This window comes from Silurus meridionalis, chromosome 7, assembly GCF_014805685.1.
Source record: "Silurus meridionalis isolate SWU-2019-XX chromosome 7, ASM1480568v1, whole genome shotgun sequence".
Lineage (NCBI taxonomy): Eukaryota > Metazoa > Chordata > Actinopteri > Siluriformes > Siluridae > Silurus > Silurus meridionalis.
Window position 1 is genome coordinate 23249500 of NC_060890.1, and position 25000 is coordinate 23274499.

At 40.8% G+C, this 25000-nt stretch overlaps 1 protein-coding gene across 2 annotated transcripts in view; it reads right to left on the reverse strand.

The window, feature by feature from the left end:
* Positions 1 to 23255, reverse strand: part of map2k6 (mitogen-activated protein kinase kinase 6) — a 41525-nt gene extending 18270 nt beyond the window's left edge. Inside the window, exons 1-5 of one of the 2 annotated variants that reach the window (XM_046853397.1) lie at positions 22686 to 23255; positions 3875 to 3941; positions 3605 to 3653; positions 1569 to 1682; positions 1008 to 1127 (exon numbers count right to left, since the gene is read on the reverse strand). In XM_046853397.1, coding sequence (XP_046709353.1) covers positions 1008 to 1127; positions 1569 to 1682; positions 3605 to 3653; positions 3875 to 3941; positions 22686 to 22779 — 444 coding nt within the window. In that variant the 5' untranslated portion in view covers positions 22780 to 23255. Of the gene's footprint in view, positions 1 to 1007; positions 1128 to 1568; positions 1683 to 3604; positions 3654 to 3874; positions 3942 to 4112; positions 4399 to 22685 lie in introns of those variants that run through there. The other variant, XM_046853396.1, reaches the window with a different exon arrangement.
* Between the last annotated feature and the right edge of the window lie 1745 nt (positions 23256 to 25000).

A 25000-nucleotide genomic window follows, 5' to 3' on the forward strand; every position in this document is an offset into this window, starting at 1 on the left:
GCAGGTTATGACGTATGGAATTTTACTGCAAGATAGAAAGATACCGTGATTAAGAAAGTTACTAAGAATGTATGTTAACGCGAGACGGCAAGTTACCGCGAGCCTGCAAACTACCAAGTAGGCGAGTTCCCGCGAGCCTGCAAACTACCAAGTAGGCGATTTACCGCGAGCCTGCAAGTTACTGTGAGCCTGCAAACTACCACTTAGGCGGGTTACTGCGAGCCTGCAAACTACCACTTAGGCGGGTTACTGCGAGCCTGCAAACTACCACCTAGGCGGGTTATTGCGAGACTGCAAACTACCAAGTAGGCGAGTTATTGCGAGACTGCAAACTACCAAGTAGGCGAGTTATTGCGAGACTGCAAACTACCAAGTAGGCGAGTTACCGCGATTAGGCAAGTTACTGAGTAAGTTACCGCTGGCCAGCAAATTTAATGGACTGAATTACTGTAAGTCACACTAACATCATAAGTTTATCACTCTAATCACTTATATTTACAATTGTCTTATGCATACGACTGAGCAGTTGAGGCCTAAGGGCCCAGGCTCAAGGGCCCAGCAGTGGTAGTTTAGTAGTAGTGCGATGTTAACTCATGACCTTCTGATAAGAAGTCTAACATCTTAATACCCCTTCTCCTAGTATGCAAGTTATTGTTCAAATGTAAATTAGTGCAAGACTGCAGGGTTTTTAATCCAATTTGTAATTTTCATTAACCCTAGTCAAAAGTTTCAGCCTGTCTGCAGATGCGGTAAAATTAATTGAATCCCTAAATAAGAGTTATAGTAAATAATAGTTGAAAACTATTGGTTTGGATTGCTAATGTGGGAAAAAAAAATAATTATTATATATATATATATATATTTATAAAATTCATTATAATATTCTACTATATTATATATGATTCCTATTTCAAAATGAAGCCATTTCTTTCATCTTAAAGACGTGTTAAACTTCTGCTATTTCTCATTTAGCTTGTGTGTGTGACATGTTGAAGGTTTTTAATTACCTCTCTGAACAACGCTCCATAGAATGTGACTGTGAAAAAGCAGTCCACTGTCCTCATTGAAATATCCAGATCCATCAGCAGCCGCTTCTGCTCCTGGCTGTTCACCGTCGCCCGGATTCTCTGGAAACACGTGTACAGTACAAAAAGTTCAAACAGGTACGTAGTCTGATTGAACAGACAAAAAAAACATTATGAATGAATTCTGAATAATAATCGAGCTGCACAATGAACCGTATTTTATGGCTAAACCCTGAAAATAAAATGCAATCATTTATTATCTAAACTCAACAAGCAGTCGAGTTGTATAATTGTGATTAATATTAATGAATAAAAAAATAATACATTTTGAAATATCCGGCATTTTAAATGCTTAAAAACATGCATTTTATATATATATTTTAAGTGTAACAATTAACCCACAATTATATATTCAACATTTAAAATAATAAGTGTGTAAATTTGCACATACTTTTCAATTCGATTATTATTTTTTTAATGCATAAATTTCTCACATTTGAATCGCTTATAACCTCAGAAACTGCTCATTATTGCATCTCTAACCTTTACTGCCATGATTATGCCACTAGGCACGTGCTTCATTTTATCCACCACTCCATATGCACCCCTGCCCAGCTCTCCGATCGGCTCCAGATCATCTGCCTTCACTTCGAAATTCTACACAAACACACACACAAAGGATTAAAGCGGCACCAAGTGATTCATAGTGACTCAGTGAATCCAGGACAGAGGCAAAGGAAGAAGGGAAAAACCATAGACATCGACAGATGACCACAACGGAGAAAAGAATAGATAAAGGATATTCTGATTTAGAAAATTATTAACAAAAGTAGAAAAAGAAAACTTGTGGGTGGTGAAGGAACCTGTTCCTGCCTGCTGCTACTTGCTCTGACTGGTTATTGCCAGAAAGAGCTTTGAACCTGAAGGCCACAAAACACAGCTTTCAGTAATTTGAGACCCTTTCAGTCTCCCCTCATAAAAATCCAACCTGTCTTTATCAGACAACCTCCATTAAAGCGACCGGTTTAAATGGTCATGACCAAAAAAAAAAAAAAAAAAAAAAAGCCACCACCTTTCCAATGGAAAATTCCACTTACTTGACTGGTTTAAAATAAATATTTTTACAGCTCAGGAGGCAGTAAAGCACATTCCTGTCTGCCTGCAATCAGACGGATTCAATTGAGCTATAAAGTGCGCTTGGCTGTCCTTCAGGGCTCGGGGAATTAATTGAGTCGAGAGTTTATAAGAGCTTCATCAGAACCTTACATCACACACACACACACACACACACACACACACACACACACACACACGAAATATGTTTATGCGTATCCTGCGCTTGTACACCGTCACGGGATATGAACTCAAGTTTACGGGATGGGACGCATAAAAAAAAAAAAAACGGGTTTATCTACAAACAAATAAACATTCTTGTCAAATTCTTGTAAAGATAACGAAACGAAATTCAGTCTCGTCACGGGACGTCGACACGAGATAATACGATACTGAAAATATTAACTTAAAACATGCACTAGAACATTTTAAAAAAAGATTATAAGACAAATAAAATAATATCTTACTGAAAGCAGGATTTTTTGGTTCTTATATAAACCACATTTATATTCATTATAGTCATTAAATTTTTTTATTTAACTTTTTTTTTACTTCAAAAGATTCACATTAGATTTTTCTATATTTTTTCGTTCGATGTCAAATTTCCAAATCTGATCTAGAAAATATATAAATATGAGGTTGATTTATAAACTCCTCACTGCATCATCATTATATTTATCACTATGGTCACATGGAGCTTTGACCTGTTGCCTATTTGCAAATCTTTGTTCATAGAAGCTGAAAAATCTGTCTGTTGTTTGTTTCACTGCGTAATAATATTTATTGGTCAGTTATATGTTCCTACATATTATTTCCAATGCCATGACTGATTTTTTCCCCACATCAGAGCAAAATATACGTCTGTCGTATCTGATATCTAGATTTTCATACGTCATTCCTTTTTATATATATATATATATATATATATATATATATATATATATATATATATATATTGTGCATTACTCCACTGCTCCATTATAACTAATAGCATGGGATTCTAAAAGAGGTCACACTGGTTCGAACTATTTTCCCTATATATATATATATATATATATATATATATATATATATATATATATATATATATATATATATATATATATATTTGTATATTATCCTGATTTCAGTCTGTATTTTTCCTCTTTCAGGCTACAATATTACTCACATCTTTCACTTTTATTATTGTCCTATTTATTACATTACTCAATAATTTATTTCTACTTTCAATCATTTTAACTTTTATTGTATATATATTTTAATTTTTAGGGAATATTATATTAAGGGTTGCCAGCTAAATTTATATTCAGTATTCAATAAATAATTAATTTACAAAATGACAAAAGAATAAAGAAATGGCAACAACAACAACAAACATGACGAGGAACAGATCTGGGGTTTTATTTTAATAAAGGGGAAAGATGAATAGTGGGATGGATAGAAGGGAGGGGATGGAGGAGTCCTACCTTCTCTCCGATGGTAACGCAGGCTTTCGAGTCCAGGTCTCTCGGGGGTCTGGAGAGTCATGAAGAAATCAAATTGAATCATATTTAAGGAGGAAGGTCATCCTTAATCACATCCTAGAGCTTGTTTCTGAAAACAAGCAACTTCAGTGTGCATCAATAACTGTATACTGTATACGGTTCAATAGACTTAAAAGAAGGTGTGTTTGGGTGGGACAGGTCAAATTTAAGCACAAGATCGGACAGGAAAAAAAAAAATAGAGAAGTGCTTACGTAGGAGCGGGAGGTTGCTGATCAAACGCCTCCCTAGGGAGCCTGGGTACAGGCGGCTTCTTCTTACCTGGAGACAAAAAAAGAAAAAAAAAAAATTTATGGAGGAAAAAAAAAGTATTAAAATAGTACCGATTAAAAAACTGAACTGACTGAACATGCACAAAAAAAAATGCTCTCCGGATGCTTTCCAGAAATGCCCTGCTGTGTCCGTCAGCTCAGGAATGGCAAGAGCACTTACAGTTGGACGGCGCCCGTGACTCCAGATCCTGGCTGAGCGAAAGCGAGGGAGGGAGGGAGATCGCGATCGCATGAGAAAGCACCAAGTCAGCGCGAGTGTTGTACAAGAGCAAGGTGGGGAGACGAGTTAACTGTGATGGATGCATTCTCTCAATTAAAGCAGTACACACTGGCTCGATCAGGCGCTGCAGCCAAAGGCAGGGCTTATAGGGTGATTGACAGATGGGCCAGGCCAATAGAAATCCAGAAAGGCAGATCTGCACATGACGCATCACATCGGTTTTTTTTTCAAACCCGTCCTTTTCACTTTACTAAACAGGGGTTACAGAGGCAGATTTAGGGCTGGAATAATACGAGTGCAGAGCTTCAACCGAAACCCAGGAATTATTTTGATTCTGTTCAGTGAATGATTCAATAAATCCCATGCACTTAAAAATTAGAATCATTACTGAAATGTGCACAGCATTGTTTCACTGGAACTAACAGCACAGAAGCCACACCTCCTTCCTTTACGGAAACTGAAAGCACTGAAGCAGTGCTTTCTTCGCTGGAATCAAACGCACACTGACAACAGCTTTACTGGAACCAACAGCAGAGTACTTCACTGAAAACTAGCAGAACAGAGGCCACGCCTACTTCACTGAAAACTAGCCAAACAAAAACAACGCCTACTTTACTGAAAACTGCCAGCACAGAGGCCACGCCTACTTCACTGAAAGCTGCAGGCATAGAGGCCATGCCAACTTTACTGAAAACTGCCAGCACAGACGCCACGGCCACTTTACTGAAAGCTGCAGGCACAGAGGCCACACCTACTTCACTGAAAACTGCCAGCACAGAGGTCACGCCTACTTCACTGAAAACTGGCAGCACAGAGGCCACACCCACTTTACTGAAAGCTGCAGGCATAGAGGCCACCCTAATTCACTGAAAACTGCCAGCACAGAGGCCATGCCTACTTCACTGAAAACTGCCAGCACAGAGGCCATGCCTACTTCACTGAAAACTGCCAGCACAGAGGCCACGCCTACTTCACTGAAAACTGCCAGCACAGAGGCCACGCCTACTTCACTGAAAACTGCCAGCACAGAGGCCACGCCTACTTCACTGAAAACTGCCAGCACAGAGGCCACGCCTACTTCACTGAAAACTGCCAGCACAGAGGCCACGCCTACTTCACTGAAAACTGCCAGCACAGAGGCCACGCCTACTTTACTGAAAACTGCCAGCACAGAGGCCACGCCTACTTTACTGAAAACTGCCAGCACAGAGGCCACGCCTACTTTACTGAAAACTGCCAGCACAGAGGCCACCCCTACTTCACTGAAAACTGCCAGCACAGATGCCATGCCTCCTTCACTGGATCCAATAGCATTGAGGCCATGCCTCCTTCAATGAAAATGACAGCACATAGGCCACATCCCCTGCACTGAAAAAGAAAGCACAGAGGCCACACCTCCCGCATTTGAACTGATAGCAGGCCACACCTTCTTCCCTGAAATTTGATATCAAAATTCAGGTTGGAGCAGCTACAGGTTTTATTGATTTCTTAATAAAGGGTTTTCAATTAAACAACAGACAAAATCAACACAAGCCAATGTGATCTAATTGGATCGTCGTCGTTTTTTCTCTCTTTCCTTCTCATTCCAATTCCTCATCTCTCCATCAAGAGATGGAAAAAAAACCTTCAATGAACAAACGTGGGCTGATATAGTAGCAACCTCTCAGCATTACTCATCAGATTTGCATGTTTCACTAGGCATCACTGTTCCTACTGTCGGTTTTTATCTGAATACAACTGCAACAAAATATTTGCGTAATGCACTCGTTTCACCGACGTGAACAAAGAGTTCAGAGTACAAATATTAATCATCTCAGAAAGCTCAGACATTCCTCTTTATTGCAGTATAGAGGAAGGTAAAGAGGAAAAGTGTAGCTCAGTGGTGTAGCTTAGTTTCGCCAAGCTTCCATTCTTGGGCCTTTGAGCGAGGTCCTTCACACTCTCTGCCCCTGGGCTGGTGTATCGTGGGTGGACACTCCACTCTGACCCTTGCTTTCTAACATCGCTGGGACGAGCAAAGGCAGAATTTCAAAAAATTGTATCTTTTTTTTCTTTAAAGCTAAAAATGTGCCTAGGGGCCAAATGAACAGTCCATTTCCTATTGAACTCTGGTTTCAGAGATATGACATAAAAATGCTACTTGAGCACACATTCTATGGAGAACATTTCGAAAGCCATTTCGTGTGATGGTTTATGGAGTTAAACTATTAAACAAATACTTTTCAAACGCATTTTAACCTAATCCTTTTCCAAAGATCCTCAGCACATTTCGTTCACCTATACAAAGGATAATGTATTTATTCTGATTTATAAAAGAAAAAAAATTCAATCCAAGAGTAGTTTTCTAATTCAGTCCAATTAAATCACACGACAATTTAATGCAAACCTGCACCAGTTTAACAAAAAGAGGAAAACGGCATACCTGGTGCCAAGGAAGTGAAACAGAGCAAAAAAAACAACGCTGGTTATTTCAGAAGTTGTGAAATTTACGTGGCTGAAAACGAGGTGTTTAATCTGAGCTGCGGTGTCACACTGAAAGGGCGTTACTGCTCCCAAAAGCAAAGTTAATTCTTTTCCAATCTCTGCAACAACACGTTTTATTCCTTTTATACCGCATTTGTAGATTATTTTCTCATCATGGTGTGCAAAGCAAGGTTATCACCATCTACTATAGCAGCAATACAGCCTCTCTTTTCCCCTTGATTGAGACAGCCAGACAGACAGACAGAGAGAGGCAGCCAGACAGAGAGGCAGCCAGACAGACAGACAGAGAGAGGCAGCCAGACAGAGAGGCAGCCAGACAGACAGACAGACATCTTGCTTACAACAACCAACCAAATCTTTTCTATTGCAGAGAAAATCACAAAACACTGACTCAAAGGCTGGGCGATATAAACTTAAAACTAAATATATTCATGGCGTTTTCTTTCCTTATTTGTTTATTCGCAGTTCCAATACGGGAAAAAAAATTTCCATGATCACATGATCTTGTTGGCACGATCACCTCAGCATACAGGTTAGCGAGTCCCATTTCACCTTTAGTCCCTATTCATTGTTATAATAACCTCCACTCTTCTGGGAAGATGTTCCACTAGATTTTGGGATGTGCTTGTGGAGATTTGCGGTTGAGGTCAGAGCTCTATAGCAGGAGATCTTCCGCTCGTCTCGCGGATGCATTAGTATCTTAACGGCTGTTTAAATAAATGAATCAATACTTTGACCAATCTCTTTCTCCTTGAGCAGTACAGGTAAACGCATTCAAAAAATCTCATCTATATTTTGAATACCTATAAAACAAATGGAAATATACCTAGGGTTCACCTTAAACGTAAGCACGTGACTAGACTATGAAACTCCATTAAGCCCTAAATTTCCATTTCAAGTCAAGAAGCTTGTCATTTCAACCACAACGATTCTCCAGAACCCTGGTGCTACATTAAACATAAAGCTACATACAGAACGCATAGCTGAGGACTTAAGTGAGCTGTCCTCGCCACAAAGTGCATTGTGTGCAACCGAGTGCAAACAAAAGACAGTGCGTGCAGACAACACAAGACAGTGTAAGACGTACACAAAACACAAAAATGTGCCACCAGTAACCCTACTGTACGTGTTCTGCGGTACAATGCGCAAAAAGAGAACTTTAACGGCTTGCATTACATTTAAGGCTTTTGGCAGACAGCTTGACCCAAAGTGACTTAGAAAATATATACCATAAGGGGAAATCTAGCAACAGTCTATACAGTAAATATGAACAAGTCACACAGCCTGATATACACAAATCCTACACTAGAACCCCTGATCCACATATCAAAGCTCTGTCAAATGATAAATCTCCAACAGATCTCTTTTTTATTTCTAGCCAACAGATTTGACTTTACTATTGCACCGAGTGCTGAGTAGAGTGGAACATGATCTGTAACAACAAACAGACGTTCGGCTGACAACACCAAAACACTTCCTGTTCAACTTGTCTTCTGGAGGTTCTCCTTATAATATTAGCTGCATTCAGGGAAAATTCTCTCAACAAGATCGGTTTCTTTGGGCTTATGTCCAAAACAAGGACTGTGAAGACTTTGTCTAATGTTGAACTCGATTATTCAACGAAATCCTTATTTTAATAGCACAGCTGCTGAAATTCTTGAATCCGATTGGGTCAGAGGTCATCGAATTAAATTTCTATAACTTGACAGCAACAATAAATCGGCTAAAAGAAAAATCAATCTTGAATCTCCACAGTATATTAACTAATTTACTAATAACAACTATTAGCTAAACTAATGTAGCTCACATGAATATACGAACATATAAAACAAATATAATCGGGTGTCTCGATCCTTTTGATCATATAGCGTTACTGATAAACTGATTTTTTTTAAACGTGCAAGTTAACACAAAAAAGTGTAACATCTTTCCGCTTCTTTCCCATTAGGGGGCGCCACAGCGGATCATCTGTATCCATACCCCCCTATCCTCTACATCTGCCTCTTTCAAACCAACCACCTACATGTCTTCCCTCACCACATCCATAAACCTCCTCCTTGATCTTCCTCTTTTCCTCCTTCCTGGTGGCTCCATCCTCAGCATTCTCCTATTGATATACCCCATGTCCCTCCTCTGCACATGTCCAAACCATCTCAATCTCACCTCCCTCACCGTGTCTCCAAAATGTCCCTCATGCGCTGTCCCTCTAAAACTTATTTCTAAAAAGTGTAACATCTTTGATGGTGGATTTTCACACAGAAAAGCATTTTGCAACACCACAATCACAGTACAATATTCAAGACTTATTCAAAATGCTGTTTTGTGCCATGGTCAGTGTAGGAAAAACAAAACATTTTGGAATCTCGGATAAGTAATTGACATTTGATTGCCAAGTCATCCAACACATTAAAAAATAGGGGTTGTTAATTCATCCGTTGGGTGCCGATTCCTTTTGTCCTTCTCTACACAATGTTCAATGAAGCACCAGGGTTCTGAAGGAACGTTGTTTTATTTCACTGTGTACTGCGTCAGCTTTATATGGTAGAAATGACAAAAGCTTCTTGACTTTAGCCATTTACAATACCAAACACGTCAATCTTGTTTTTTGTTGTACTGTATGTAAACACACGCACAAGATGCCTGCTGGAAAGGACCGCTGTAAAAACTACTTTGACTTAAACGCAGGCGTCATCTTACCGTGGATGAAAAAGATAGAACGATGGAAAAATGCACAGCAAATATTTTTATTTAAAAGTAGCACGCGTATTAACATATATTGACTCCTAATATATTAAAAATTAAACGCACTTAAGCTTCATTTACATTTCTGAAATGGAGGTCGAGCTATACTAAGTAGTCAAGCTACAGTATATTGCAAAAAAAACCAAATGATCATACAAAAACAATGCAAACTCGGGGAAAAGCGCACCATCGTTTAACTTACGTTAAACTTGTATATATGTTTGCTGAAGCCAAACCAAATATTTTATGGTGGAACCGTAAAAATTTCAGAACACAGCTCATTTGCATACAGTAACGCCCACACAACTCCATATAAGGAAATGGGTGCATACGGCTGTGAGTATGAAATGAACAATCAGAGTAAAGGCTGAAGAGGAAGCTCTTTTGACTCGATTCTATGGCAGTAAAATATTGCAACAATAATCCTCATAAGCACTAATTCTTTACAACCTTTTCTTTTTCGGCATTCCGTTAAAGCCTGTAGCTCTTGACAGAGTCTCCATCTATTTATACAGCTTTTGTCTAAATGATTTATTTTTCTTGATTTATGGATTTGTGTTGGCTCGCTAACTTTTTTATTGGATTTTTTATTTTATATTCATATATTCAAATAATGGCAACGATTTAAAATGGCTCAAGTTCTTAATCTAGGACCCAGTCATAAAGTTCAAAAACCATGAAAGAGACTCTACAGATCTTCTGTAAGTCGATCTGAGAAAGGGTGTCTGTTGAATGCTGTAAAAAGGGCAGTAAAATAAGTATTATATTGTGTCAAAAAGCCAAGAAATCTATGCTAAATATGAGTCAAGGTTCACATTAGATTTCTTAGGCATGAATGTACACAAACTTTCAGCATTTTCACTATAATAATCATCTTTGACCAGTTTGTTGTTGCTCCATTAGGCCCCTGCTGATGCCAGAAATGTGCAACAGCACATGCTGGAAAAAGAGAGAGATCATATCTCTCTTCGACTGGACATTAAGGAAGCGTAGGCACGGGGCGGCACGCAGTGTGTGTATGTGTGTGTGTATTTGCCCATCCAGAGCAATGTGTTCCTGCGTTCCTGCCCTTTCGATCCCACCTCCACCCCTCGCCCTCTCTCATGGCTGTTCTCATTTTCAGTGCAGCTTTGTTGCCCAAAAGTCAGGAAGGTCTCCTCCCACCTACATTTACACATACAACAATAATAAAAGAAAACTGACACTGAACTACTCCCACAACCACCACCATACACAAACACGGCCCGAGATACACACAAGGTGCTCAGGTGCACGCTACGGCAGCTAGCAGTCCTGCTAGAGTTACATTTCAATGGAAATTTCTGAAACGCATTTGTATTGTAATTTGTAAATGTGAATGTACACTGACTGGGTGCTTCATTCCTTTAAATTTTCTTTATTTTTTTTTTTAAGCACAATAACGCATTACCGGTTTCTCGCAGAACTCATTCAGCAAAACATCTTTCACTTGCTTTACGATACACTGTAGGCTCACCACTTAAAGTGCAACACTGTCTACAGATTTCCCTCCTTACAAAACCATTACAAATCGCACCAGTACGACGTGTACGTAGATCCGACAATGACACTGAGGTTAGCATGCAAGTTAGTACAGAACAAGACATTTAGCATTTGGCAGACGCTCTTCTACAGAGTGACTTACAATTAGCTCATTTATACAACTGAGCAGTTGAAGGTTAAATGCTTTGCTCGAGGTCCCAGTAGTGGCATTTGAACTGGAATTTGAACTCACGACCTTCTGCTTAGAAGTAACAACATTAACAGTAACCACTTAGCTACCACCTCGCCAATAGGTCAAACACGATCCACCAGCATTGCCTTCGAGATAACCTTGTAGATCACGATGGATCGATTTCTGCCTTCGGGTCTGTACTAACTCACAAAACTGCATATCAGTATTTATTCGCCAGCCATACAGCTAAAATTAATTCCAACAAGTGTTATAAAAGACTTATTTCCATACAAAGTTCTGAGGAAACCCCCCCGTCTATATTTTTACATTTCAATCTATAGCATTTAGCAGACGCCCTCACGTCCAGAGCAACTTACACTTATCTAATCCGTACAACTGAACAGTTGAGGGTTAAGGGCCTTGCTCAAGAGCCCAGCAGTGGCGGCTTGGTGGTGGGATTTAAACTCTCGACCTTCTGATCTGAAGTCCAACATCTTAACCACTTAAAACTTTCCCCATATATTTGTCTACTCTGCCTAAAAAATTTTTGCTTCTTCAAAGAAAGGAAAAGTAGAAAAACATTTTTAAATGCTTTGTTTAAAAAAAAAAAAAAAAAAAAAAAAAAAAAACTATGACAAAGATTTTATAAATAATCAAAATTTACAGGACAGTTTGAGACTAGCTACCGGCAGCTACTTCCTGGATTATGCAAAACTGTGATTCTATTCAAGTCATCAGAATAAGAAAAATGCCCTGCCTACTGTAATTTATAATTAGATTTTATGAAATTTTTTATAGATTAAACTTTATTGCCATTGTGCAGAGTACAGGGCCAAGGAAGTGTGGTTGTGCGTGTGTGTGGTGGCTTAGTGGATAAAGCATTGGCCTTTGGCTCTGAAGGTTGAAAGTTCAAATCCCAGCCACACCAAGATGACACTGCTGGGGCCCTGAGCAAGGCCCTTAACCCCATAGCTGCTCAATTGTATAAATGAGATCAAAGTCGTTCTGGGTAAGGGCGTCTGCCAAATGACGTGAACGTAAATGCAGTTAGCATATATGAATATACAATAAACAATTATGCAGGTGCAAAGGGGGAAAAAAAATACAATAAGATTGCTGTAGGTGGTAAAATTGAATTATTAGTATATTAAATCAGATGAAATCCCTGTAGAAATATATGCAGTAGCATTTATAATGTATTTTATAGGACAGTATTGGGTATAATAGCTGGTATAGAAGAATTCATCACCATCAGTATACAAGAAGAGCAAGATGAAGCAAACTTTTGGCAATTGTGGATTTCATATGAACTGAATAAAATGTACAAATTTTAGATAGATAGATAGATAGATAGATAGATAGATAGATAGATAGATAGATAGATAGATAGATAGATAGATAGATAGATAGATAGATAGATAGATAGATAGATAGATAGATAGATAGATAGATAGATAGATAGATAGGCATGGGTAGAGAGACGAGGCCAACTTGGATCCCACCTTCATACTTTTTAAGTTCTTGTTGCCCCTGTGGTATTAGGTTTCAGAACCAATCGTTTGGTTAGTCAGTAGATGGAGGTCACAGAATTTCTGACAAGGGCAGAATAATTCTGCAGACTATCCTCAGTTGCAAGACCGAGAAAATAGCAGTCTTTCAACCCCTCTCCTAGTACGACCTAGAACGACGTTTAAGGAGCCATAACCAAAGAAAAGCACCATGATTGTTTCACATCAGTCATCGTTTATCTAAAACAGCCAACAATCTTACAATGTTTACCATTAAATATTCAAAAAAGATTCAGCTACAAAATCAGGCCCAATGTGTGCTTTTTGCACATTCTTTGAGGCTATATTATTTCTAACAGCATACAGTAATAAGACGAGAATAAAGAAACCATTTTGTGTAAAAAGGTATATTGTGCCTTGGATCCTATTTTCGAACCTTTTTGTCCTTTTAAACAATCCTGAAAAATATATAAATAAATAAGACGCATGTCTGATTGAAAAAACACAATCTGTCCAATTAATCGGTGTTTTAAATACACAGACATAGACGGCAATGAATACATTTCATACTCGTACAAAGAATTAGTTTGAAGCATATTATGCATCACAATCAAGAACCGAGAACAGAGAACATTGGCACGTCACATCGACACTATTGAGATGCTGTGGCGTGACCTTAAAAAGGCGGTTCATGTTCAAAAACCCACCAATGTGACTGAATTACAATTCTGCATAGATGAATGGACCAAAATTCCTCCACAGCGCAGTAACAGACTCATTGCAAGGTATCGCAAACGCTTGATTGCAGTTGAGGTTTAGATTAAGGGGGCAAACACTTTTTCACACAGGGCCATGTAGGTTTGGATTGCACATTGTGTTCACTTGTGTTATCTTTTACTAATATTTAAATTAGTTTAATTATCTGAAACATTAAAGTGTGACAAACATGCAAAAAAAAAAAAACAAGAAATCAGGAGGGGGGGCAAACACTTTCACACCAATGATAAGACTCATTAAAATACACATAGTAGCTACAGATGCGATTTAGCCCTATTGTGCTGCAGCGCATTCCGATTTCAATATGGTACAGATAGTCTGCTTTTATTTCTTTGGTTCGGACAGACAGCAGTCTCGAGTTCTTTTCCTGTTGTGTCTCCAGGAAGTTACAGCTCTACCTCTGCCATGTTAATCTGTAATCTATATGATTTACGGCGCGCCTCGGTTTCCTTAGTGTGGTGATGCGTGAACGCATTTACACATTTTGGGTCACTTTCTGAATATTAAAAAATACAGCGCATCTACTAAGAATTACATAGAAACAAGTTATTTTTTTACCGATGCAAATGTGTTAAAAACGATGCGTCGCGATACAAATGGCGACTTTTATCCGAAGCGCACTTCAAAATCGATGCATCGCAACGTTAACTTTTATGCGGCTGTACGGTGAATCTTACAGTCCCTAAATTCCAGTCAAACTACAGGCGAATTGAACATCCGCAGTCCTGACAATTAGAACCAGTGGTGGTTTGATGCCTAATAAGCGACTGCAAACTGTTATCATGGAAGAGCATAACGAGAGAAAATGTAGAGTATGAGTATGTATATCAGTAGGCTACAAGCATTCTGCTGCACGTAGGGAGCTGAGAAACGGTTACGTAAGCATTAGCGAGACCGGTCCAGAACCTCCAAATATAACAGGCGGTGTCGAGTCGTGTCAAGCGCTCCTCAGCTGTCGCTGCGTTCTGGCTACACCGCCGTTTTACCGAGTTCTCCTCGTTTCAGCCGACCGGAGAGATGGAGAGATGAGCTGGAGACGCCGGGACAGGCAGTGGCACGCTTGACAGAGTAGAGGACAGCTTTCATCTGAGCACAGCCAGCCATGCAAATTACCAATTCACCCACACGTACATTCACAAACACAAATCAGAAGAACGCTCTCAAACACACACACACACACACACACACACACACACACACACACACACACACACACACACACACACACACACACACACACACAAAAAGTCTCACAGACGCTCTGTGATCTGCAGAAACTCTAAACAGCCCCATCTAAACATGGGAAAGAACCCAACCTGGTTGCACAGATGCTACTTAAAGTGATGAAAAGAGGCTCACAGCTCCATCCTGAATTCATTTATGCAACATCTTTGTGAGCCAAGATTTTAAAAAAAATGAAACCTTCTGGGAAGATTTAAGAAAAGCAGATCACAAAGCATCGTGCAGAAGATCTACTCGACTCATTTCTCAGATACATCATTTATTAAGAATTGTCTTTTATTCAATCAAGAATGCACGGATTGGATTTGGAGTCATTGTGACTAGTATTGCCAAATTGAAGATATTTAACACTGGAAAGTTTCCATGGGAATTAACAGTAATATATGGGAATTAAAGGGAATAAACTGGGAATTCACAAAATAGCAGGTTAGCCTATAATAGGGAACTTTAATGTAGTAGTAGCAGCACTGTGCATTTCTCCATAAACATCATGCACACAAAATGTAAAAAAAAAATCCATTTGATGAGTATTCCAGTAAATTACTTAGAGGTTTACACACATTTATTCTTGAAACTTCCTTGTGCTGTGTGTAAAGCTATTATGCAATAAAAAATTATGCTAATAATTAAATAAAAGTCAAATCTGTATTAGTTTGCACGCAGATCAGCTTATGACCAAGTTGTTTAGATTGATGTTTGTATATGATAATTTATATATAAATTTCCACACATTTCTAATTGAAATTCCCATAAACTCCTGGTACATTTCCTAGAATATTCTCAATATTTCCTAAAGCTCCTATGGAAAGTTTCCAGACATTCTGTGGAGATTTTCTGCCCCTTTGCAACCCTTTGTGACCTACAATGCCGAATGGAGATATTCTTGACGTATTACGTCGACCAGCATGATGCTTTCGCACATGAACACGAGACTGGACTTCCTCAAGTATATCTCCATCACCCTGACCACTTTGCATCATTTCCTAAAGAAATCCAGCCGGCAGCTGATATGGTTAGAAGCATTAGATTGGTTTGCCTTCCTGCTTCTTCTTCTCAGCTGGTCTTCAGAACTCTTCATAGCCAGAGAAACAGTGAAATGAAGTCATCCTTTCAGTGGTTCAAGAAGCCACACCTTGCATTCAAGCACAGATAAATCGCATTGACATCAAGCAGCCTTCACATAGCATTTCACCTACATCGTGCCAAAGCAGGTCATGGTGAACTTAATAAGAGTCAGCTTGGACCAGCCCACAAGAGAAACACCTACTAGTCAAAACTGGTGACAGAGCTATTGTTTGGTGAAGTAAAACATTGTTCCCATGGAGGAAGAGCTACAAAACATAGCCTGGCCTGTGCACAAACGACAACTACAAAGCCAAGAAAAGACATATGATCGATGGATTATATAACCGCGCACTATCGGCCAGAAACAATGGCGAGCGGTGTATTGTTCGAGCAGCACGGAAAGGGAACGAGACTGGCACTTCCTCGAGGACTTCCGAGAAAGGGATTCTCACCAGCTGGAGTGCTCACAATTTTATCTTCTCTAGGAAGTGCAGGTAGACATCAAAACACTTCAACAAGCATACAGGTCAAGCTGAGGTTATCTTGGTATCATCTCCAAAAATCTTATTGAATGAAAAGGTGATCCATTAACACTTAATGGCTCAAAGGGGCTGAAAAGTGAATTTCATTGGAACCGTTGATAAAAGGTGGAAAAAATAAATGTATGCATTTCTCCATTACAAGCCTTCGATGATGCCAAACCAGTTTTATGGCTATTTCTATTGTAACACCTACAGTGACTCACAGCATCGAATCCACCAGAAACCATTCATTTTCAATGACTGGCAACTTCCACTTACATTAATGTGACTAGATGGAGGTGTTCTAGGATGTGACAAAGTTGAGAAAGGTTGATGGAAATAAGGAGCACATTTTATCTTCTATCTATCTATCTATCTATCTATCTAATAAATAAATAAATAAATAAATAAATAAAGATAATACAAGAACAGATGAACTAGAACCAGAAGGTTCAGGGTCGGCTTTTAACCATCTACCATTAGGCTACTGAACTCCACGCTACACCGCTAGGCATTGATGCTTTTCTAATTTGACTGCAATAATGTATATAATCCTGTATATAATATTATACATATATTCAAACATTCTCTTTACCTTTATATAATCCAATGTAAATATTCTACATTATCCTCATAACTATACACAAGTATATACACACACACATTTGCCCAGAACCTTTATATTTGTTGCACTTACTCGACAACTCGTGCACATTTTTATTTCATATTTATTTTCTGTACATTTACCCACTTATTACATAATGAAAATATATTTCCTTATAAATCTGCAATGTGCACCTCTTTTAGATGCTAAACTACATTTCATTGCAGTGTACATTTACTATGCAATGACAAAGATCTATCTGTCTTTCTGTCTGTGCCAATGTCTCCTGATTTATGGAATGCTGGTTGCCTACATAGTATAGTGTCCGGTGGCATGAAGCGGTTTTGGTTAAACTGGTAGTTTAGCTTGGTAGCTTTGCCGATGAAAATTATGCAGTTTCATTCCATTTTACACTTCATAAATGATCCTCATTCCATTGATCGAACAAGTTAGCTGGCTGTTGCTTCTGGCATGAATGTTAAACTAATATGGTGGGGACCTTTGGGTTTATTACGTTCAAACCAAAGCCAATGAGGAAAAAAACAGCAGTGATTTAACAGTGTAAGAATATGACACATTGGCTTTTTCCTTAATATCAAATAGCAGCCATGTTGAGTGTTAAGCGCTGTCCCATTCATGTGTCAACCAATGAACTTGCTACTCCATAGAGTTTTTGGATATACGACAAATGTGCACTCAAACCAAAGCAGACGGTGCCAAGAAACGGTAGTTTGGCTCGTCTTATGAAAGCCAAGCTCCAACTGTACATAGCATTTACATCCAAATGACCTCTAATTAAGCTCAGGAAGTCTCTGAGAAGTCTGGAGGAAAGAGGATAATAAAATAACCAGTAGCTCTAAAAACGCAGCAAGTTGTGAATATGTTCCTGCTGTTGTTTTGCGTGCGTCTAAATGGCCGATTGCTGGTTTAAATTCATGCGGTTTGGGAGCCTCTGACTGGCAACTAGCGTGGCCTTGACATGCCTGGAGTTCCTGGGCGAGGACCAGGCGGCTTGTTGTCAACCTTCACGATCCTGCTAACACACACTGCCCGGAATTCCAACAATCCCAAGAGTTTGGCTGTGGAATTTCAACGGCCCGGAGGAGGAAGGATGAATCACAGAGCAAGAGGAAGAGAGAGAGACAGAGAGAAAGAATGGACAAACAAGCAATGGAAACCATTCAGCAGGCGACTACTCGAGTCTGACAGGAAGAGCAAGAGAGAGAGAGAACGAGGGAGATGAAAATAACCTCTCTTAAGCTGCCGGCTGTTTGGCCCCCCCCTTAACCGCTCTGGCAATCTGTAAGACAGTGCACACTTCCAAAGATGGCAGATAGTGTAGCGTAGATCTGCTGGGGACACTAGTTTGAGAAGAGAGTCATCAGTGGCTCCTGTCTGCCTGCTTCCTCTACAGGTCATCGTGCAGAACTTTCATGTTCAGACCAAGGTCTCTACCATTATCCTGTGTAAACTCTTTTCACAAAACCCCCGTTTCAGAAGAGTCAGGTTTAAGAATTACTCATGCAAAAACCAATCTCTGGATGAAAACCAACTGCATGCACCAGCCAAGATTCCCGGCTTGTCCTCTGTGACAGAAGATTTAACAGCGTTGTGCAAGTGGAAAAAAGGGGCTCACTAGAGATCAGATGTCAAATTCTTGTCCACACTTCTCTTTCGGGCCTCCGCCATCCTGATAAGTGGCCAGTCTGATGCGCGATTTTCTTACGCGGTACCTACCGTGCGCGACGTAACGAACGCTCGACAGGTGTGTTAATGGGGTGCACTCGCGAAACTTTCGCTCGATGCCTATTAGACGCTCAACTCATTAGACGCTCCGACTTGAAGCATGTCGAACGCTGCCAACTTGCAACTGTACAACCGGCCGCTGCATCGCAGGTCGTTGCGGCGTCTTCGGGTTTTCTCCACACGGAAGCAACACGAATCGGCGCACGTGAAAATAATAGCGCGAAGCTATTTCTTGCATCTAGCAGAGCCGAAGTGAAGGTCGAACATCACAACGCAACTGTTGTAGCTCTTCATGAGAAACATCGCAGGGCCTACAATAACCTTCCCTTTTTTTTTTTTTCCCTTTACCACATTAGCAGTGCAGATTAAAGATAGACCCTTGTGGCTTTGTAACAGCCGGTGCGATTGGATGCAAGGAAGTAAGTGCTATCGTAAAGAGACACCAGACTTGAAGCAGAAAAAAAATTCCTAAAGTCAATTATTCAGAAGTCTGCAAAGCAAAAGCAAAAAAAATAAAAAAAGACAGATCAATGTCAGAGGAGAGCTTGCGCAACCGTGCATAGCTCACATCCTTCGCAGAGTGAGTAAGAGAGAGCGAGAAAAGGAAGAACAGTGAGGGAGATAAAGTATGCGCTTTGCCCCCTCTAGGCAGGGCCTCTCGGTCGGAGAGCCCGCATACCGAACAGGCTGACTACTCCCAAGAGATTTAACACCAGGGAGACACTATTTATGCTTGTCTTATTTTCAGCACACCACCTCTTCGCGTGCGTGTGCACTGCGTGGTCCGTGACGTCGCTCGGGCCTGAAATCCAGATCGGCCATCGAATCGCTGAAAGCTTCATGCGAAAGATTCCTGACACGGATTTGCAGCTCGGGCGGTTTTTTTTTTCCCTTTCTCCCCCGTTCGAGGCCGCGGTCAAAAACGCGCCCAGGCCCGACGTCACGTCTGCACAAAGCAGGAAAACAATACGACTGTTCCTATTGCATAAAGCGCAGTGTGGCCACACGGCCGTCCTTTAATCGCCCTGTTTAGAAATAAATGGCAGATTTAAGAGATCTGCAGATAAAACACACAGGAGGCATTTGCATGAGAAATGCAACAATTGTGCAGAGGAACTTTAGGGCCTTGAGACACGGCGGGGACACTGTGGGGGGGTAGGGGGGTTTAAGCAACGGCCAGGAAACCAGGAAGGAAAAAAAAAATTAAGATCTGCACATGCAAATGAATCACAATGTCCTGAAAGTTATTTTGTGCTCTTGAAGTTGTCCTATGTATGTCAGCAAGCGGAGGGTGTTTTTTTTTTTTTTCTTTCCCCTTTTCCCCTGAACACATCGATGTGCTCATTTGGAACCGGTTTCAGCACGTCTGCAACATTGTGCGATCGTCTTTGATGATCGACATGCATTAAATGCAATGGAATAAAATCGCCTTCGGAAATCTGCAAATTCAGCAATATCCTGAATACATTTTGTTCTGTTTTTTCCAAAAAAATGGGCAAAAAATTTCTATAAATATATTTTAAAAGCATGCATAAAATGTTCGAATCTGCGCACCATTTTTGACACGACGAATCGTGTTACACCGGCATTTCAACTGTAATCATGCATCTTTTTTTTTTTATCTATGCACATAGAAACCTTTAAAATTTGGTAATGTTAGAGGGGGAATTTCATTCTAGTGCAACCTCCTGCAAGTAGGAACACAAAACACGTCCAAATGGTTCGTTTTGCACAGAAGAAACATCACCGAGGGCTTTCAGGAGAAGGATTTTAAAAGATTTCTTGCGAATGCATGAAACCCAAGCTGCAGAAAACTGTTGAACTTTCAGGGTCCGAATACAACCAGGAAAAAAAATTACAATGCAGACAATTGAAATTGTACCAAAGCGAAAGTAAATGAAATATCTGTCCGATTGACGGTAACTAAAAATTAAAAATCAAGAACAAGTCTAATAAATAAATACAAAAAAAATAATAATAAATGATGCTTTCAGGTTAATGTTTGAGAAGATCTGACCATCTATAAAGATACTGAAACGGGTTCCAGTTTCTGAATGAAAATCCTGCATTTCCAGGTAACCAGCACAGTCACTTCATGCAGCATGGCGGGATTTTCCAAACAGGAAATTTTACTCAAAATACAAATCAGAAATTCACTGTAAATGCAGCTTTCTCAGAAACGCTTGCACAATTGAAAGGATCGAGTCGCATTGATGATAAGCTGAAAGGTAGACGAGAATCTGTTTGTGTTTTGGGGGTAAAGTAATCGAGATAAAATGGTTGTCCGTGGTGCAAGGGATTTAATTTAAAATAAATTAATAAATAAATTTAAAAAAAGGTGTGCAACCTTAAGGTGTGCGTCACACCATCGTGCATGCAGGTTAACCACATTAGCATTGAAAACATGTCTCAAAAAAAAAAAAAACGCCTTAAATCAATCATAACCTTTTTTTTTTTTTAATGAGCCTCGTCTCACATTTCACATTCGCAACCTTGCGATTTACAACCCCAGGGACAGGGACATGAGGTGGGGGGGGGTGGTGCATATAGAGTGACGATGACACAGCAACAGGAAAACAGAAGCTTCTAAGGAACACTGGGTTGAAGCATTACAGCCCTGCCTTTCCACAATCCATTTCCTGGACACTCCCAAACTGTTCCTGAGCAGGTAGACGTGCAAGCGTGTTGCGTGCGTGTTGCTGGGGCCACGAGTCAAACCAAATCTTTAAGCCCTGCTTGTGGAGCCAGGTGTGTCCCAGTTACGCAGTAACACAACCACTCCTCTTCCGACATGGAAAACATCATGGCAGGGCCTCGCATTCTTGCACAACGCCTTCTTCTGTGCGAACGCTCGTGCGACTTCTGCTACGGGCTGCAATCTTTTGAGCTCCGTTGCTGCACGATCAGACGTCCGGCGCACGTCAGAGGCCATGTTTTATATCTGGACGAGTTGGAGAAGCCAAGGTTTTTTGGAGATTAGGAAGAGAATTGAGCATGCATTGAGGTGCACGAGCTTTTTTTTTTGAGGAGGAAAAAATATATACAGTATATACAAATAAATAAGCAAAAAGCTGAACACTGATTTTTCTTTTTTTTTGCATTTCTGCTTCAATATGTTCTCAGCAGCAACACTATATTTAGATTTCTATTTTTCCTTTTTTGTGTGCAAGGTCTGCCCATGCAACAGCCTGCTACTGGGCCAAAGCTCAGGGCGTCCCAATCATTTTCCATTACGCACAGTCACAACAAAACTGGCAAGTCATAAAAACTCCAGCGACATTTCCCCCCCCCCATGTATGCTCTTTACCTTACTCGATCTTGCCATGCAACTAGTCCATTTTACAGTTTAGATATTACCCCCTGCTCTTCCCCCCTTTAAACGCACGCACACCACCTCCTCCTCCTCCTCCAGCACCCCCTCTCCCCCTCCACCGTGTCCCTATACGTCTTCTGCACGAAGAAATTCAACTTTATCTGCTCGCCATTCCATGCACTTTGCATGCAATCTTTCCCCCCGACAACCCCCGTGCACGCTCTCGTGCAGAATGTGCACGCGGCCATTGCAAACGGCGAAGGAAAATAAATAAATAAAAATAAATCGACCTATGGAAAATGTGCACAAATCTATACAGAGACCGAAGAAGCTCGCGCCGTCGAGATGCACGATCCATAACGTTGCGTTACATTGCAATTCAATGCAAAGGGGGGAAAAAATCGCCTCGTAAAAGAAAACTAACAATGCAGCTCGAGGAAGAATGCGCAAAACGCTAAGGTTACTCAAAGCCCACGAGCGAGCCCAGGAGAGCGGTTTTTTTTTGTTTGGTTTGGTCTTACCAGGAAACTCTGCAGACAACCCCCAAAAAAAAGAAGAAAAAAAAAGAAATGCAAGCAAATCTTTAAAACAGGAAATGCAACTATTTTTTTTTTAAATAAAAAAAAAATAAAAAAGCACTTCCAACTTTGACGTGCATCAGTGAAAAGAGGGGGAACGCGTGCACGGCGCAAAGCGTGCACAAGCGCGTGCAATCGAGAGATTGATCGTTTATTTGCAAAAAAAAATTGTTGCAATATTTTTTTTGTTTTTTTTTGCTGTTGTCGCGTGCACGGTTCGCTTTTTTAAAAGGCACTCACCTCCTCCTTTGGACACGGACATTTCCCCTTTGCTCCGGTGGGGGGGAGGGGAAGCACAAAAGACTTTGCGTTCGTTCTCGCTCCCTCCCTCCATCTATCTCTCTCTCTCGTGCGCTCTTTCTCTCTCTCTCCCTCCCTCCCTCTTTCTCTTCCCCCCCCCAACCTCTCGCGCTCGTGCTACTTCTTCTTCTTCTTCGGCAGGCTTGGAGGACCTCCTCCGCCGCCTCTTTCTCTCCCTCTCACACTCGTTTGTCCCCCCCCTCTCTTTCCCTTCTTCTTTTGCAAAACCAAAACGGTGCAGAAACAGAAGCCCTCGCGCGCGCGCTCTCTCTCTCTCTCTCTCTCTCTCTCGGGCCCCCGGAGTCCGGCTCGCGTGCGTCTGTGGCGCGTGCGCGCGGCTCCAGTGCACGAGCGGCGTTCAAAGGAAAACGATGTAAGCAAAAATGTAAAACAAATAATAATAATTGAAAAATAAAAAATTTAAAATAAAAAAAAAAACCCTGGACTCTCAGCTACATCGTGGACCTTTCAAGCTCCTAACTTGGATCAAGTCTGAACCCACCCCCCCTTCCACTTTCACCTCCACCATCTCCTCCTCCAGCACCACGCTGAGAACGCGTTCTTCCGGTTTCAGAAAAAAAGTGGGCGTGACTTTACAGGCTTTCAGTTTTTCCGAGGAAACCACCGCAATGATTCACGGGAAGTGGAGTATTTTGTTCCCTCCCATTCAACGCCGATGAACGCGCCTCTTCTGGGATAATCGCGCAAGGTGACATGGGAGTTGTAGTGCACGCGACGTGGCCACCCCCCCTCCCCCCTCTCTCTCAACACGCCCTCCCCCGCCCTCTTTGGCTGAGTTCCAAAATGGCCGCTTTGTTTTTACTTCCCTGTAGAGGGCACTTAGATATAAATAACAGGAATTATTGTGCCAGTTGAATTTGTATAATATGAAAGTTTGCGTAAGTCTGCATCGACTGCGTGGCCAAAAGTATGTGGACAACTCACTGGTACACCCCAAACACTTCTGGTGTTATGGTTTCACTTCCCTGGAACGACACGGCCCAAATGTGTTCCAGCACACCGCAGAAACGAATGCCGTAACCCTGGGGTGATGGTAGCTCGGGACTTTGGATCAGAAGGTTCAAATCCTGGCACCACCAAGATCCCAATGCTGGGCCCTGTAAATGTGATGAACCCATAGTGCAGACATGTCAAACTCAAGACCCTGGAGTACCTTTTGGTTATCTGCTGGAAGGCTCTAGATGATCGGAAGGTTGGGGTTTTGAGCCCCAGTGTGTTCCAAGCTGCTACTCTTGGGCCCTAGAGCAAGTCTCGCTGTGCTATAAGGGTGCTGTGACCTACAGATGTGGCTTTACCCAGACTACACTTCCCATAACTCTGAGTTACTGATACATTCAGATTACACTCACCTGTCTTTACTCTCTCTCTCCTTACACTCACCTGTCTCACACACACACCCCCTTTAAAAACAGACTTTGGACACTGCCTCATTGTGAATTAATGCTTAGGTCTCATTTTGCACACACCTGAGTTTACCAAGCCATTGTTTTTCTGTCTGTAATACCAATTGGCTGATTTTTTTTGTATGTGTGTGGATTTGTCTACTTTAATGCAGTTAAATTCTGCATTTGCAATCGTCTCAGCCTACCGTGAGTTACTACATAAAAAAAAAAATTAAAGGATTCTGCATGGCAGCTGTCAGCTCTCATCCAGGTAGACGCTTCACCTCCATGCAGTCGCTGCAGCCTGCAAAAAAACGAGAACTCAGACTCCCAAAACAAACCCAGCCACAGTGCTAATGTCCCTGTTACCTTTGGCATTCAGCCCATTGGTGAGCTGAGCAAGTGAGCTTGGATAGCAGAAACATGAGCTCTGAGCTCTGCTTAGGCTGGGGATCCACCAGACTCAAAAAAATAAAATTAGTACTGCATTAGATTTGACGGCTATTTCCAGTCTGGATGCAATGCCATTTTTATGTCTTATGGATCCCATGTTTAAGTCCACGCTCCATGTTTAATGCTGTAGTGAATGCAGCTGGAGCTGTCTACCTGTCTGAGAGCTTAAAAAAAAAAAAAAAAAAAAAGAAAAGCTAACAACCTTTCACCTTCCACATCACTTAGCCCAATCATAAAATAGCACCTTATTTGTTAATCTTTTAAGTACCAAAGTAAACCAAATGTCCCCAGCAGGTGTCTCTGTTTTACATCTGTCACGTTAACACTTATATAATCACACATGGCACTTACACAAGGTGCTAATTAAATCACGAAGCAGAAGTTCAACTCTCAGTGGGT